The 14,834-nt window shown below is 45.7% G+C and overlaps 1 protein-coding gene across 1 annotated transcript; it reads left to right on the top strand.

The window, feature by feature from the left end:
* The first annotated feature begins 880 nt into the window (after positions 1 to 880).
* Positions 881 to 12,018, top strand: POU2AF1 (POU class 2 homeobox associating factor 1). Its single transcript, XM_058041397.1, has 5 exons — positions 881 to 896; positions 9,147 to 9,274; positions 10,203 to 10,245; positions 10,324 to 10,598; positions 11,707 to 12,018. The coding sequence occupies exons 1-5, from the start codon at positions 881 to 883 to the stop codon at positions 12,016 to 12,018; spliced, it is 774 nt and encodes a 257-aa protein (XP_057897380.1).
* Positions 12,019 to 14,834: the final 2,816 nt, after the last annotated feature.

Below are 14,834 nucleotides of genomic sequence, written 5' to 3'. Positions count from 1 at the left end.
AATTGTGAAAATTGATCCCAAGGGTCTGATTTTTAGAGGGAAGAGGGTTTTGTTCATGGTGTCATTAATGCCAAGGAGTTCTCCAGGATTTTGTGGCCTTCCTCCAGCTTTGCAGGCTCCTTTGGAAGGGCTGCTTCTCCCTGGGTAGGAAGTGTTGTATTTTGATAAAAGCAAAACAGAAAAAAAAAAAAAGGGAGTTTCTTTTTTAAATGAAGGACGCCCTGGCTTAATGGGGCTTGAAGTGTTTACAGGTGTTTCCTCACAAGTTCAAATTTAGTGGCCCTGGGGAGTTGAGATTCTCATAAGGTAGGAGCTAACTCTTCAATTCTGGGTTTTAGAAGGGTTGCACATTTAAAGGGCCAGGCTGGCGTGGCCTGGGGGCTGTGTGAAAACAAGAGTTTGTGCCATCCAGAGCAGCAGAACGTGAGCAAAAATCATCCTTAGTGCCACGAGAGGCCAAAACCTTCCTGAAAGACCCTTTGCTGCTGCCCAACCTTTCGCCCTGATCTTGCAAATGTGTGGTGAAAATCCCAGGAGAGGCAGGTTCCACCTCTGGCCGTTCAAACCCATCTTGGTGCCACCTTTTTAACGCAGAACATCTCCTCAGAGGAGCTGCTGAGCGTGGGGAAGGAGAAGGAGAAGGAGAAGAAGAAGAAGAAGAAGAAGAAGAAGCAGCAGAGAGCAAAGGGAAAATGTAGAAGTGGCTGTGGTTGGAGGGGTGGTGATGTCACCGGGCTCAGCGGGAACACTGAGCTTTTAAAAAGCCGAAAGAAACGTCCTGACCCTCACTTGTCACATCCCCACCCAGCAGCCTCACACACACTCACAGCCCAGTTATCCTCAGCCAAGAAAGGGGGGAAGAGCTCCAACCCACCACAGAATGCACTGGCAAAAATGTAAGTGAGCTCTGGCTTTGCTTCTCCTACCTCTGGGTGCTGAGGGATAAACCAGCAGAGGGTGGCAGGGGAGGGGATGCTCAGGGATGGCTCCAGGAAGGCCAGGGCTCAGGTGTGATGCTCATTTTCCAGCAGGGATCTGAGCTCAGGGCTGCTTTGTTGGCTTTCATCACTATGAATCAAGTGGGAGACTATGATTCATAAAAACAATAACAGGATGCAGGTATTATATCAAAGGCTACGGTGGTTACGTAGCAGAAAATTTTCCTTTTGAAAAGTGAAACCTGTGAGAAATCTTATTTCTGTGCCTTTTCTTTTTTTTGATATGTACTTCTTTCAGCTAATTAAAAAAGATAAGGAACAGAGCAGTTGAGGGCAATACAGATATGACTTTACAGGAAATCAGTTTTCTTGTTTTCAAGATAATTTCACTCCTCTGGGCCCACCTTTGCTGGAGTAGTTTACTGATCCTGCTCCAGGTAGGTGTTTGCTTCTTGCAAGGTTTTCATTCTCACTCTTATCACCACCATATCTCACTTGTCATCAGTAGGGGATGCTCATTTTGGCACCTGTGCTGCCACCCTTTGCCTCTCACCCTGCTATTCCATTAGCATAGAATGCTACAGCACACCTGAGTGGAAAAATTAATTTCTTAAACCCTTGCCAGTGACTTATCTGACATTACTCATCTTTTATCTCAGCTTGTAGGTTGTTCTGCTGCGTGTAGTAAACCAACCATGTGCCTTTGTGAGCTTTGAAATCTGTTTCCTCTGGTTTTTTCCCTTCTTTCTTTTCAGCTGAACATTTTGGAAGCTCAAATGTGTATTTGGGAAGTTTTGTTTGTATTCCCCCCTTCACCTTGAGCAGTTTTCAGGACAAGATATGTAAAAAACCTGCAAGATGATCACATCCAAATCCTGATTCTAATCTTCCATCTCAGATGGATTAACCCTGAATGGTTTATTTGGGTTGAGGTTTTTTTATTCCTGCAGTGACAAAGCAATGCTAACAACAATGCTTTGGGTAGGAGGAAATTGGGAACCGAATTGGTGTTTTTATTTTGCTTTTTTGTCTTTGACACTTGCAGGAATTACAAATCAAATTATGTCAGTCATTCCCTGATGATAATTAATAGACAACTCCTGGCCAGTGTCCCTTGAGCTTGTTCATCCTTGGATCTCCCTCCTTTTGTAGTTTTGTCAGAATTCCCTTTTCTAATATGGAACTGCTGGAAATCTGATTGATGATTCTGCTTGGAATCTTGCTTGATTCTCCCTCCTTTTGTAGTTTTGTCAGAATTCCCTTTTCCAGCATGGAACTGCTGGAAATCTGATTGAGGCTGCTGCTTTTCCAATCTTGGAATCTTGCTTGATTCTCCCTCCTCTTGTAGTTCTGTCAGAATTCCCTTTTCTAATATGGAACTGCTGGAAATCTGATGATTCTGCTTGGAATCTTGCTTGGATCTCCCTCTTTCTGTAGTTCTGTCAGAATTCCTTTTTCTAACACAGAACCGTTGGAAATCTGATTGATGCTGCTGCTTTTCCAAGCCATTTCAGCATGCTGTCTTTGAAGGAAGGAGGGGAATCCTGGAGACCCCTGGGCGACCCTTGTGTGACCCCCAAGCTCAGGGCAGGTACCAGGTGCCAGCTCCCTCAGGTTTCAGTGGAAGCTGCGGTTCCCAGCAGCTCTGAGAGTCCCCTTGGTGTCCCCCCTGTTTCCTGTCACTGTGACCGGCTCACGTGTCCTGCACCACCTGCCCCAGGCCACCTGTGACCCCAGGGATGTCCCCACCCCATGGCCTTGCTCTGGGGCAAGAAATGGAGGCAGAGGCAGAGCTCAGGTGACCTGGGAACTTTCCAAACTGAAACCCCGAGGTTTGACTCATCTGCTGCTGACACCACCAAGGTTTTGGGTTCAATCCCTGCCCGGGCCACTCACCTCAGAGTGGGTGATTGTGGGAATGTTCCTCACTCGGGGTCGCCAGATGTGGTGGTGTTCTCAGGACGAGGGGAGAGATGAGAACCTTGACTCCGTGTTTCAGAAGGCTGATTTATTATTTGATGCTATATATTATATTAAAAGAAAATTATATACTAAAACTATACTAAAAGAATAGAAGGATTTCATCAGAAGGCTTGCAAGGAATAGAAAGGAATGAAAATAAAATCTTGTGACTGCAAGAGAGTGCAAAACAGCTGACTGTGATTGGCCATTAATTAGAAACAACGACATGGACCAATCACAGATGCACCTGTTGCATTCCACAGCAGCAGATAATCAATGTTTACATTTCATTTCTGAGGCCTCGCAGTTTCTCAGGAGAAAAGATCCCAGCAAAAGGATTTTTCATAAGATTTGTCTGTGACAGGTGATCCTGGAGGGTCCTTCCCAGCTGAGAACATTCTGTGAATCTCTGAAAGCCCAGAAGTGACACAGGAACTCCCTCCAGCAGCAGGTGTGACCTCACCTGAGGCCATCTCAGGGCACCTCAGGGTGGGTTCCTGCTCCCTCAGGGCCATTTCTGCAGGAGCACAGGGCAAGCTGGGTCCCTTTGCTGGGCAGAGAGCCTGGCCAGGCTGGGAATGTTCCAGGTCACAGCACAGTGACTCCCCTGCAGGACGGGGGCCCCGGTTCCGCTCAGCACCCAAGGGTGGCTCAGCCTGAAAGCCTGCCCTCCCACGGCCCTGGAGAAGTGACTGGTCGGGGCTCCCCAGGATTCTGCTGAACAGGAGCAGCCCCAGCAGCCCCTCAGGGATGGGGAATTCATGGGCAGCACCAGCTTTGTCCTCTTGATTTGCTTTTGTGGTGACCTCCGTAGTGGATTTTTTAAATTGACCTGAACGCTCCTTCCATACGAATGGTTTGTGTTCTGCAAAGTGTGGAACCAGCTTGGGCTTGATGATCTCAAAGGTCTTTTCCAGCCTAATTAACTCTAATTCTTTAGGAATCTCCTATTTAGGTGCTGGTTTTGCCTGTGCCCAAGTTTTTTGGGTGCTCAGCTCCCATTGCAGTCACTGGCAGAGATTGAGCTGCTCTGATTCCCTTCACCACCGAGAGATGTGAATTCACACCTCTGCAAATCCCTTCCCAAAAGCTTTTAAAGCGAATAAAAAACCTTTTCTGCCCACAACAGATGTGGGGCTGCACAGAGCAACCCTGAAAGTATCAGCTAATGAGACTGAGAGGTGAAACTGCAGCATTCTGCACCTTGTGAGCGCTAATTTTGGTCAAACCCCACCAGGAAAGAGGGATAGCACAAAAGCTGAGCCCATCCATGCTTTGCAGAGCAGGTGTCAAACTCTACGAATGACCACAGCAGCAATTAAATGGAAAGCCTGCATTACTAAAATGGAAAGAGTATTATGGGCTGGGAGGAATTAGGACCTGAGGGTGAGATTTAAGGTTAAAGGCACTTTCTGTCTATCTCAGCTTCCCCTTTGCACCAGGGCTCCTCTTATTCTGAAACAGAGAATTTTTAGTGGCCCTCACCACTACATGGCCAAAACATCCAGCTCTCATTTGGCACTTGAAAGTTTTTAGGTTTTTTAAAATTAGAATAATCAGAGCGGCAGGGATTAGCCAGCATTTTGTGTCTCCCCTTGATTTTGGTTTCTGTCCAAGTGGAAAAAATCTAAAATCCACTCTGTATTTGTGCATCTGCAATCCCTTCTGTGTGTAGGAACAAAATATAGGCTCTGCACTCATTTAGATCCCTTTAGGTGTGAAGGAAATATTTTTAAAGGACTTTTTAAAGTTATAACTTTTTGATAACTTTTTAGAGTTATTAGAAGCATTCCTCAAGAAAAGCATGGGGCAGAGATTTGCCTGAATCCAAGGCTACTTTGATTCCTGGAAAATCTTCCAGCACTTGAAGATGAAGATATTGGGCATTAATATCTAAACTATTCTGTCAAATGAAGAATGGACTGACCACAAAGCAGAGATAAAGATCACGCTGGGTTTTTTTGAGGGAAATTTTAATTAGCCAGGAAATAAGGACAGGATCATGACCAATGTTGATTCCCTTGCCACAGGTTTGGAGGTAAAAAGGTTTTGATTTGACTCTAAGCACACAAGCCTATGAAACGAAGCCTCTTTCTTCTTTTATTAGCCAAAGTTCACTGTGTCTGATAAAAATGTGATTTGGTCTCCAATGTCCAAACCATTAACTCGGGGCTTTGCTAATTGAAATCTAAATTTTTCTTGTTTGCAGTCAGCGATTGCTTTTCGGTGTTACTGCAAACAAGAGAAACTATTGGGCTTCTTTTCAATTATTTATTACACTGGAGGGTGAGAGGTGGAAAAAAGGGAAAACTATTTGCAGTGTTAACACTGATCAATTGATTATTTTATCACAGGGTTGTGAGCACAGAAATCTGTGAGAGGCAGCAGTGGTGTGGTCACATGCCCTGTGAACAGAGATTTAGCTTTTTCAGGATTCTCCTGAGAAAAGCAGAGAAAAGAATGATCAAAGCAATTCTTATTTGCTGCTGCTGTGTTTGTTCCCATTTGTGGAATGTGTTCTGGAGATTGTTTGCCTGAGGTGATTGATTGGATTTGGAGATGCTGTTTGGGATTTGGTGATGCTGTTTGGGATTTGGTGATGCTGTTTTGGATTCAGTGATGCTGTTTGGGATTTGGTGATGCTGTTTGGGATTTGGTGATGCTGTTTTTGATTCAGCGGTGCTGTTTTGGATTCATTGACCAAAATTGGATCCGTGTGTGTGTGTCAGGACTCCAGGGCAGGAGTCATGGGTTTGCCAGTTAGTTAGTTAGTGATAGTTCTTGTAAGTGTAATATAACGTAATATAGTTTAATACAGTATAATAAAGTCATTAATTAGCCTTCTGATACCATGGAGCTCAGCACAGACATCGGGCGCCGTACAGCAGGACGCTGCTGCAGGACCAGCAGGGCGGTTCAAAGTGAAATCTGCCTGCTGGGAAATGGCAGTGCCTGGGCTGGGAGGCTGAGAGCGAGCTGCAGCCCCTCTGTGTGTGTGTGTGTGAGTGTGAGTGTGTGAGGGACAGCCCTGCTGGGGGAAGCTCAGTGATCTGGAACTCTCCGCGCTTCGCTGCCCGCACCCTTCCAGCAGCTGCTCTGCCTCTCCTCCCTCCCGTTTCTGCAATGGTTAAACCAAAGTGCAGGGCAGGACAGAGCCTGAATTTTTGGTGGTGTCTTGGTGTGCTTTCCCTCCTGTGGTAATCACACATCCTCTGAACACACACAGACATGGTTCTCCCAGGATTTTCCTGAGAAGCTGTGAGAAAGCTCAGAGAAAGAATTAAAACAATTATTATTTCTCTTTCTGTAACAGTTGTTTATAGACATGATTCTCCAGAGTGTGCTGTTCACAGCTCACCAATAGTGTGGGAGAAGATTCCTACAGGGCCATCAGGTTTAGATCCACCATCATTTCTGCAAGAACTGTAGATTTCTAAAGTGCTTTTGGTGCCTTCCTGATGATGGAGTCTCTGCATCACCTTTGGCTGTCCCTGACACCCCTTCAGTGATACAGATCAATATTTTTGAGGCATTTATGCAGCCTGTATCTGCATAAATTGAGGGTGGCAGATCCCTTGGAACATTTTTGGGTGCTTCCAGGCTGAGCTGCAGCGTGGTCTGGAATCCAGCATCTCCCTGCTGCTCTCACTTGACGCTTGGAGCCATTTGGTGCCTTTCCAGCAGCTCTGGTGCTCAGCAGCAGCTTTTAAAGATTGCCCACAAGCGTTCAAGGCTTTTGTGGACTTTTAGCAAATACATCAGGTGATAACGTTGATGGAGGGAGCCTGGGGCTGAGCACAAAGCAAGGCTGGGGCAGCCTGGCCAAAGCTTTGAAATGGGCCCCAGTGAAATGTGGAAACCATTGCAGAGGGGTTGGGTTTGGGTTCCTTCTCTTCTGCCTCGACTGGAGATGTCTCAAACTGCCCCAGCTCCACAGAGCAGGTGAAAATCAAAATGTGCCTGCAGCATGTGGGTGTTCTGTGGTCCTGGGATTGCAGGAGATTGCAGTGTTGGTATTCCTTTATCTCCTTTAATTCCATTTTATTTAATGGAACTTGGGCTCTCGTGACCGAAATTAAAATAAAATGGAATCTTGGTTCAAGACAGCTTCATAGTTTGTTAAAACCTTTCTATAAGGATGACTAAATCCATGTTCTTCATTTACAAAGATATTTTAATTGTCATTATTCCTCCAAATGCTGACATTTGTAACTGGCCGTGTGCCTTCAGCTCGATGAGGAATTGCACCCTGAAGCCCCAAAGCCATTTTGCTGTGGTCTGTCTGTGATGCTCAGACCCCACAGGCCCCTGAGCAGTGGAAAAGCAGCTGTGCTCACATTATTTTTATTTCTGGAGGTCAGCTTGGGGGAACCGAAATATGATCTGCAGACTTTGGTTTTTAAAAATTTTTTTTTCTCTTTATTTTTTTTTTCTTTTTTGGTTACTCTGCTTACTTACACCGGAAACTCTGAATAGGTATATTTGTCAGCTTTTACAGTAAATTTCTTCTTTCCCATCCCCCAAACCTGGAGCCAGAAACCACCATCCTTCCCCACCCTAATTCTGCAGGGAGGCCCTTTATGAGTTGGGGGTGAGAAACTCCCCAAAATGTTCATTTCTGCCACTCCACATTTGTGGAGTTGATGTTTTCACGTGGTGCCAAGAACACCAGAACTCTTTATTATTTGCACTCAAATAAATTAATACCAGTTAAATTGAAAAAGCAAAACATGAATTGTATTAAAAGCCATTGTGGTTGTTTGTATGGAGCTTAAAGAACATTTATTCTCTTTTAAAAATTCCATTTTGAAAGCCACAGGACTTGCGGGAATGCAAGAAATCTGATTTAAAGAGCCACAAAGGATGTCCACAAAAAGCAAAGGTAGATCAGGCAAAGGCTGGAAAATGATCTTTGCTTCAACAACTGATTAAAAGTAAAATATTTCCTTAATGTGCATAACAAAGGCAACATTCAGTGCATAAATGGAGTTCTGTCTGATCCTAAAAGGATTTATAGTGGCCAATCAAAATTTCATAATTAAATTATGTATAATGAGTTAGTAGAAGACCCAAGCTGAAGGTAGAAAAGTACTTTTGAAAAGAAATTAGAGCAGAAACGTTTATTCCGTTAAGTAATTTTTGTGGTGGATTTATGATCTCTGTATTTAGAGCTCCATTTTCCTCCTCCCTGGAAGGTGCAGCAGAAACATCTCAGTGTGCTCAGAATTAAATGTAGCTGGGAGAGATGATCTGAGGTGAAATTATTCATTCTTGTAGGATGTGAATCTAAATAAATGCTCCTGGGGTGGAATAACAGTTTAAAATCCAGATTGGAGCTGGACACACACCTGTACCTCAAAACCAAAGGCCAGTTCCAATCGTTAAAAATGGAAAACTTATCAATTTCTGTATTTGCACACCAAAGTGCAGTGGAAGGGGCAGGCAGCCACCTCTGCTATCGGTGCCTTTACAAACAGAGGCTTTGATATCCCCTGCTTTAATTCTGCTATCAATCCCTCAAACACTCCAGTAAAATATGAGCTGTTAATGCTGGCTCTGGCAGAAACGTGCTTCCCCTGCTTTGCTGCTCACATGGCTTTGGGAGAGGCTTTTGGAGCTGCAAACCTAATTTTGCAAATTAATTTTTAATTAAATTAAAAATTCTGGCTCTAAATTTAATTCTTCAAAATGGAGCAGAATTTATGGGTGGGAGCTGGGAGGTTTTTGAGTGCAGGATCTCTGATGTGCTGTCTCCTGTTCATCAACCTCCTGGCCAGGCTATAAGCAAAATTTGTTCAGAACTGAAATACAACTCTGGTCTAGTTGGGACTTCGGCACCTGCTTGATCTCAAAATGAGATATTTAAGTCAAATTAATGATGTTTAAATGGTTTTTCAAGTGAGGATGTTTTCCTGATTTGGGTTGGTTTTATACCTTCTACATAAACAGTGAATCAATTTCTTTTAAATATCTAATCTCTGCTTTTTTATGTCCCTGCCTGGACAACAATTCTGGTGTGTCACCTTTTGGGTATATTTGGTCTGATTTTCCTTTTGGGAGTGTGTGAAGCTGCTCTGCGGGTCAGTGGCACTGAGGGACACAAAGGAAAGGAAGAACAAAATAAATTTAAGGAAGAATAAAATAAATGTGTTCTGTTACAGCCACCAGGCTGCCGTGAGGATTTGGGGTCTCTGGAAGGACAATAAATGTTGCATAAATATTTAATTTATTTTTTTTTTCCCTCAGCTTCTGCCCCAGAGCAGCAGCCACAGCCTCGCCCCTACCAAGGTGTCCGAGTGAAGGAGCCAGTGAAGGAGCTGCTGAAGAGGAAAAGGGGGAATGCACAGAATCCCAGTGCAGCTGCAGCTGCAACGGTAGGGAAAAGCAGACAGGAGGAAAATTCTCCCTCAGGAGCTCAGTGCTTGCCCAGCCCCAGCACCACTGAGCCAAGGAAAGAAACCTTTGCATGTCTGAAGCATTTTGAAGGCCCTGCTGTTACCTGTCATACCATTAACATCCCTTTAGTTGGGGTGCTTTTATGTGCTGAGCACCTTCCACCACTTCATGGAAAGGGGAAGTGCTTTGCACTTGGCAGGACCTGCTGGCTGGGGACTGAAAGAGGCTTGGGAGGGAGGCAGCAGGAAACCATCCCCAGCCATCCCTGGCTCTTTGCTGCTTCTTTTCAGCCTGGGTTTGCCCTCCCAGCAGGCAGCAACCCCAATAGGGTTGCTTTTGTGTAAATTCTCTCTGCTACACAAAATCTAAACACACTTTAAGGTCAGACCTTGGCATTGATAACCAGCTGATAATGCCTGGTCTGCTCTGTGCTTCTCCAAGGGATTGACTTTAATGCTGATGGGCTTCACCTCTGATTTTTATTCTTTCTCTCTGCTACACAAGATTTAAACACACTTTAAGGTCCCCTTGAGCTGAGGTGTTTGTGGGTGTTTGGGGTGGTGTGTCCTGGCTGCCAGATTCAGCTTTTCTGGCTCTTGTGTGGGGTGGGAGAGTTCAGACCCAGCACTGATAACCAGCTGATAACGCCTGGTCTGCTCTGTGGGATTGAATTTAATGCTGCTGGGCTTCACCTCTGATTTTCATTTTTTTCTCTCTGCTATACAAAATCTAAACACACTTTAAGGTCCCCTTGAGCTGAGGTGTTTGTGGGTGTCTGGGGTGCTGTGTTCTGGCTGCCAGGTTCAGCTCTTCTGCGTGCGTGCTCTGCTCTGTGCTCCTCTAAGGGATTGACTTTAATGCTGATGGGCTTCACCTCTGATTTTGATTTTTTCTTCTCTCTTCCAGGTTGTTCTGCCCCACCAGCCAGTCCCTTCCTACTCACCCATGGGTAAAGTATCCCTGACCCTCTGGGGCTCTCCAGGGGAGACTGTGCTGAGCTGGGCTTTGATCCTGTCCTGTTTTGCAGGCCAGCCTTGCATTGACATGGACGCTGCTGGCCCTGCTGCTCTGCCTGGCCCAGAGGAAGGAGCTGTGGCCTCTGGCTGGCTCCCCCAGGCCCCTGGCACCCCCCTGCAGCCCCTGGCTCAGTGGAGCCCTTACCCTGACTACGTGTCCCACGAGGCTGCCAGCTGTCCCTACTCAGCAGATATGTACGTGCAGCCCGTGTGCCCCAGCTACACCCTGGTGGGACCCTCCTCTGTCCTCACCTACACCTCCCAGCCTCTCATCACCAATTTTGCAGTAAGTCAAAAGCACCAAGCTGGAAATTACATTATTTCTCACCTTCTAAGAGCTGTGGGGTGGGTGGAATTAGACTAATTTATTTATTACTGTAATGTTGCGTGTCTTTGCATCCATGCCACATAGTTCCCAGGACAGGAATATGATTTGAGCAGGACAAAAAGTTGTGTTGTAATGATACTATACTATATTAAAACTATACTAAAGAAAAACCCAGTGACAACATAGCTTTGACCTAATTGGTCAATCAACCCAAAACAACCAGAGTCCAATTAACAAATCCCTTGTTGGTGAACAATCTCCATGACACATTCCACATGTGCCAAACAACAGGGGTAGCAAGTAGAGATAAGAATTGTTTTGTCTTCTTTCCCTGAGCTTTCTCACTGCCTTCCCCAGGAGAAATGCTGGGAGAGAGAATGATGTCTCTCTCTGCTCAGAGAAATACGTGAGTTGTCGGGGGGGTAGGACAGTTGGAGTGGATGGAAATAAGAGATCTCTGAAGCCAGGTCATGGAATTTGGGGTTCATTGCAAAGGGCCTGGGTGCAGGGCCCTGCTGGGAGCTGCCAGCCACAGCTCAGAGCAGGAATGAGAGAAGAGAGAGAGGTAAATAGATGAGAGAGAGAGAGGATAAGAGAGTAAGAGGGTAAAAGAGTAAGGAAGGTTCCCATTACAATACCATAAATCTTCTGTATTGAATATTCTGATTCTCCCTAACCAGTCTAGTACAATGACAAATCCTACAGCATTTCCATACAGCCTACAAGAATCATTACATTACCATGCTCTGTTACATTTTAAACCCTAAAAACTCCTCTTTGGGCCCCTTCTGCCGAGCTGTAGGGTCTGCTCTGACCCTTGGAGCTGTCTGCAAGCAGAGGGTGTTGTTCCATCAAAAGGGGATCACCTTCAGCAGCCACACCATTGTTTTGCAGTTGTTCAGTGACTGAAGCATCTCAAAGCTTGCTTTCATTTCAATTCTAGTTTCCATATTCTCCAAATCTTTTACCAGACAATCACAATGATAAGGCTTTCCCGTTCCACCTCCCCCAGCAGTGAGTAGCACCCTGCTTGTCTCACTTTGCCGTGTCTCTGTGCCCTCCCCAGCCCCGCAGCAGCGCCCCGGCCGTGGTGCCACCGCTGGAGGTGACGGAGCAGCAGCCGCCCCTGCCCTACTTCCCGTGGGCACAGCCCCTGCCTGCCCTGCCAGCCTCCAGCCTGCAGTACCCTGCAGCCTCCTCCTCCTTCCCCGGGCCCCAGCTGGTGCCCGTGCCCATCTCCATCCCCGAGCCAGCCCCGCAGGAGCTGGAGGATGCCCGGAGAGCCATCGGCGCCCTGCCCATCGAGAAGCTGCTGCTGGAAGATGAGGACAATGATACGTACGTGTTGAGCCATGCTCTCTCTGTTGAAGGGATTTAGGTTGCACATCTGGAGCTCCACCCTGCAGCTCAGTGGGTTTGGGATCAGGCAGGGTGGGGTGGGAGTTTTGGCACGCTGTGATTTGTGCGGTGAGGGAAATTTGCTTTGTCCTGGCGCCCAGCACAAGGTTCCTCTGCTGTCCCAGATCCTGCTGCCGCTCCCAGGCAGGTTTGGACGCTGCACACTTGTGCTCAGCACCAGCACAAGGTGATTTTCACCCTCATGGCCTCAAAATGACAGATTCCAGTGTAGCCACAGCCAGCTGTAGCATTTGGTTGAGGGTACAGCTGTTTCTAAATATTGCCAAACCCGGTTCACTAGGGTTGCTTTTGTGTAAAGTCATTGTTTGCGTCTTTGAGCTGTCCATGGAGGAACTCTCACTAGATTTAGGCCACTAGAAAACATTGGGGTGAGCCTAAATTGACATTTTTCTCTCCTAAATTTTACAATTCCTTTGGAAATCAGGAAAACATAAAGCGTAGCTTTGTTCTGCTGGTGCAGGTAGGTGCAGTAGTGTGACAATAAAGCTGAGCTAAATGCCAGAGCAGTCAGAGATTCCTGTTTGCAGAGCAGGAATTCACACCAAGGCGTACCTGGAAGCTCTGTGCCCCTTGTCTGCCCCTGAGCCCAGCCCTGCAGGTCTGGAGCAGAGGGTAAATCCGTGTTATTTCAGCTGCAGAGGGGTTTGGGGCTCTGAAATGTCTGGATTTGAGATGTGGGGCTGATTTAGTGGCTGGCTGGTAACGCTGCCAGTGACAGATCCTGTCCCACTGAAGTCTCTGGGAGGTTTGTCTGAGTCAGGACTGAATTCATGGCCCTAGGTCAGGACATCATTGAGAAAACAGGAATTTTCCAGACCCTGGACTGCAGCCCAACAAGGACTCCATGGCATTGCTGTTATCTGGCAATATTTTTGCTTTTCTGTAGTGTTTGAGTGTGATGTGCTGAGCCAGGGAACTTTGGTGGCCTTTCCTTGGAAAGCTCCCCAGGCCCAGAGGTGCACACAATTCCTTTATGGCTTTCTGATTTCCTTTCCTGGAGAATGAGTAGCTTCACATTTCCCCATGATGAGAGTGTAAATATTTTGGTTGAGGCTCAGGAGTGCCATGGCATTGGCAAATAAATTGATATATTTCAGGAGATACATCCCCTTTGAACCCTGTTTATTGCTTTCTTGACAAACAAGAGGCTCTTGGCTGGTGAACACAATTTCTCTGGGTTTTTCTGCTTTCTAAAGCCCAGGATTGTTAGATGGTTTTATTATTTACAAGACTAACTGAAAAATAATTTCTTGTACTCTTTATTACCTGGAGTCCAGCTGCCACCCAGGCAATATTTCAGCTGGCCTTAGAGTTCATTCCTGGGTGAGGTTTGAAAACCCAGGCTGAAAGTCTTCAAGACTTTCCAAGAGTATTTTTAATTGAATATTGACAAATGTGGAAGACACAAGCACTAGATCATGTAAGTGATCATAAAGTCGTTGGAAAAGAGCAGCAGTTGAGGTTGGCATTGAAATTAGTGGCTTATATTTGCAGAAAAACCCAGCAAAGAAATTAATTCCAAGGAGCTTAATTCACCACTGCTTCCTCCAGTTTTAGGAAATTCAGAGATATTCCCTAGGTCAAACTTGGATAAAGCAGTTGTGAATCAAGCTCGTGGTTGCTTTGATTGCTTTTCAATTCCTTTCACTCCAATGTATGTAAATTCTGTGTGTGAACATAAAACAAAGATGAAACTGTTTCATCATTTCTTTCTGGGTTGTTCTGGTTAGAAAAAAAGACAAATTCTTTTTTTCTTTTTTTTTTTTTTTTTTTTTTTCAATAAAGATCTACAGTAACTTTGCTATGCCTAGAGTGTTTTATTTTCTACCCACAAGCATTGGTTCAGCAATCAATTAGTTCAATAATATATGTACAGGCTAGAACCAGAGGTTAGCTGTCAGACTTTTGTGCTCATTTTACACATGAAGCAGACTAAGAAGGAATTCCTTGATCCAGCTGTGGCCTGGAGGCATTTCCTGCAGCAGTCCTTGCTCCTGCAGTTCAGCTTCAATCCCTTTTATCCTCTCCTGGCACCCTTGGGGATGTGTGGGTGTGCAGCCACAGCTAATGCTGAGCTTGACTGAAAATCAGATTAGCCAGAAAATTGTATTTCCACTTCCTGAGATTGCAATGGGTGGCTCTGGAGAGAAACTACCCAAGGAGAGAAACAACTCCCACCACCTTCTGTCTGAAAAGCATCAAATATTTCTGTCTGCAGCAGAATGAAGCCAGGGGTTGGTGTGACTGAGTGTGGGATGGGCTCCTCCTGTTTCAGAAGGTTGGAATTTCCTTCAAGGAGGAGCTGGGGGAATGGAAGTGGCTCCAGCCAGAGCCAGATGAGCAAAGTGAAGCAGAGAAATGTTCTCTCCGTCACTAAGGGCCACCAGCCACTCCCTGGGGTGTGCCAACTCTTTGTCTGGTGCAAAATATAGGGACAGTAAATAACTAATAAATAAATAAATAAATAAATAAAACTCCTCTCACCAGGAGTTTTGATAGAAATTAGAGTGTTACAGGTTGATATATTACAAATGCATCAATAGAGAGTTTAACAGGTTGATATGTTACAAATACATCAATTAGGGAGAGGTTGTTACCCCTGATGGTGAGGTTTCACCCACACACCCAGAGCTGTATCACCCCAAAAAGGGATTTATACATCCAATTCCCCAAACTGGGAATGGTGGAGGACTTTGACACCTCCCAGTGGTGAATCTCAGCTGCAGGAAGGTGCTGAGGTGGGAAGGAGGCAGCAGGCAAAGCTCAGGAGCTCTG

Source organism: Melospiza georgiana, chromosome 27 (genome assembly GCF_028018845.1).
Source record: "Melospiza georgiana isolate bMelGeo1 chromosome 27, bMelGeo1.pri, whole genome shotgun sequence".
Lineage (NCBI taxonomy): Eukaryota > Metazoa > Chordata > Aves > Passeriformes > Passerellidae > Melospiza > Melospiza georgiana.
This window is presented reverse-complemented; position numbering and strand designations above follow the sequence as displayed.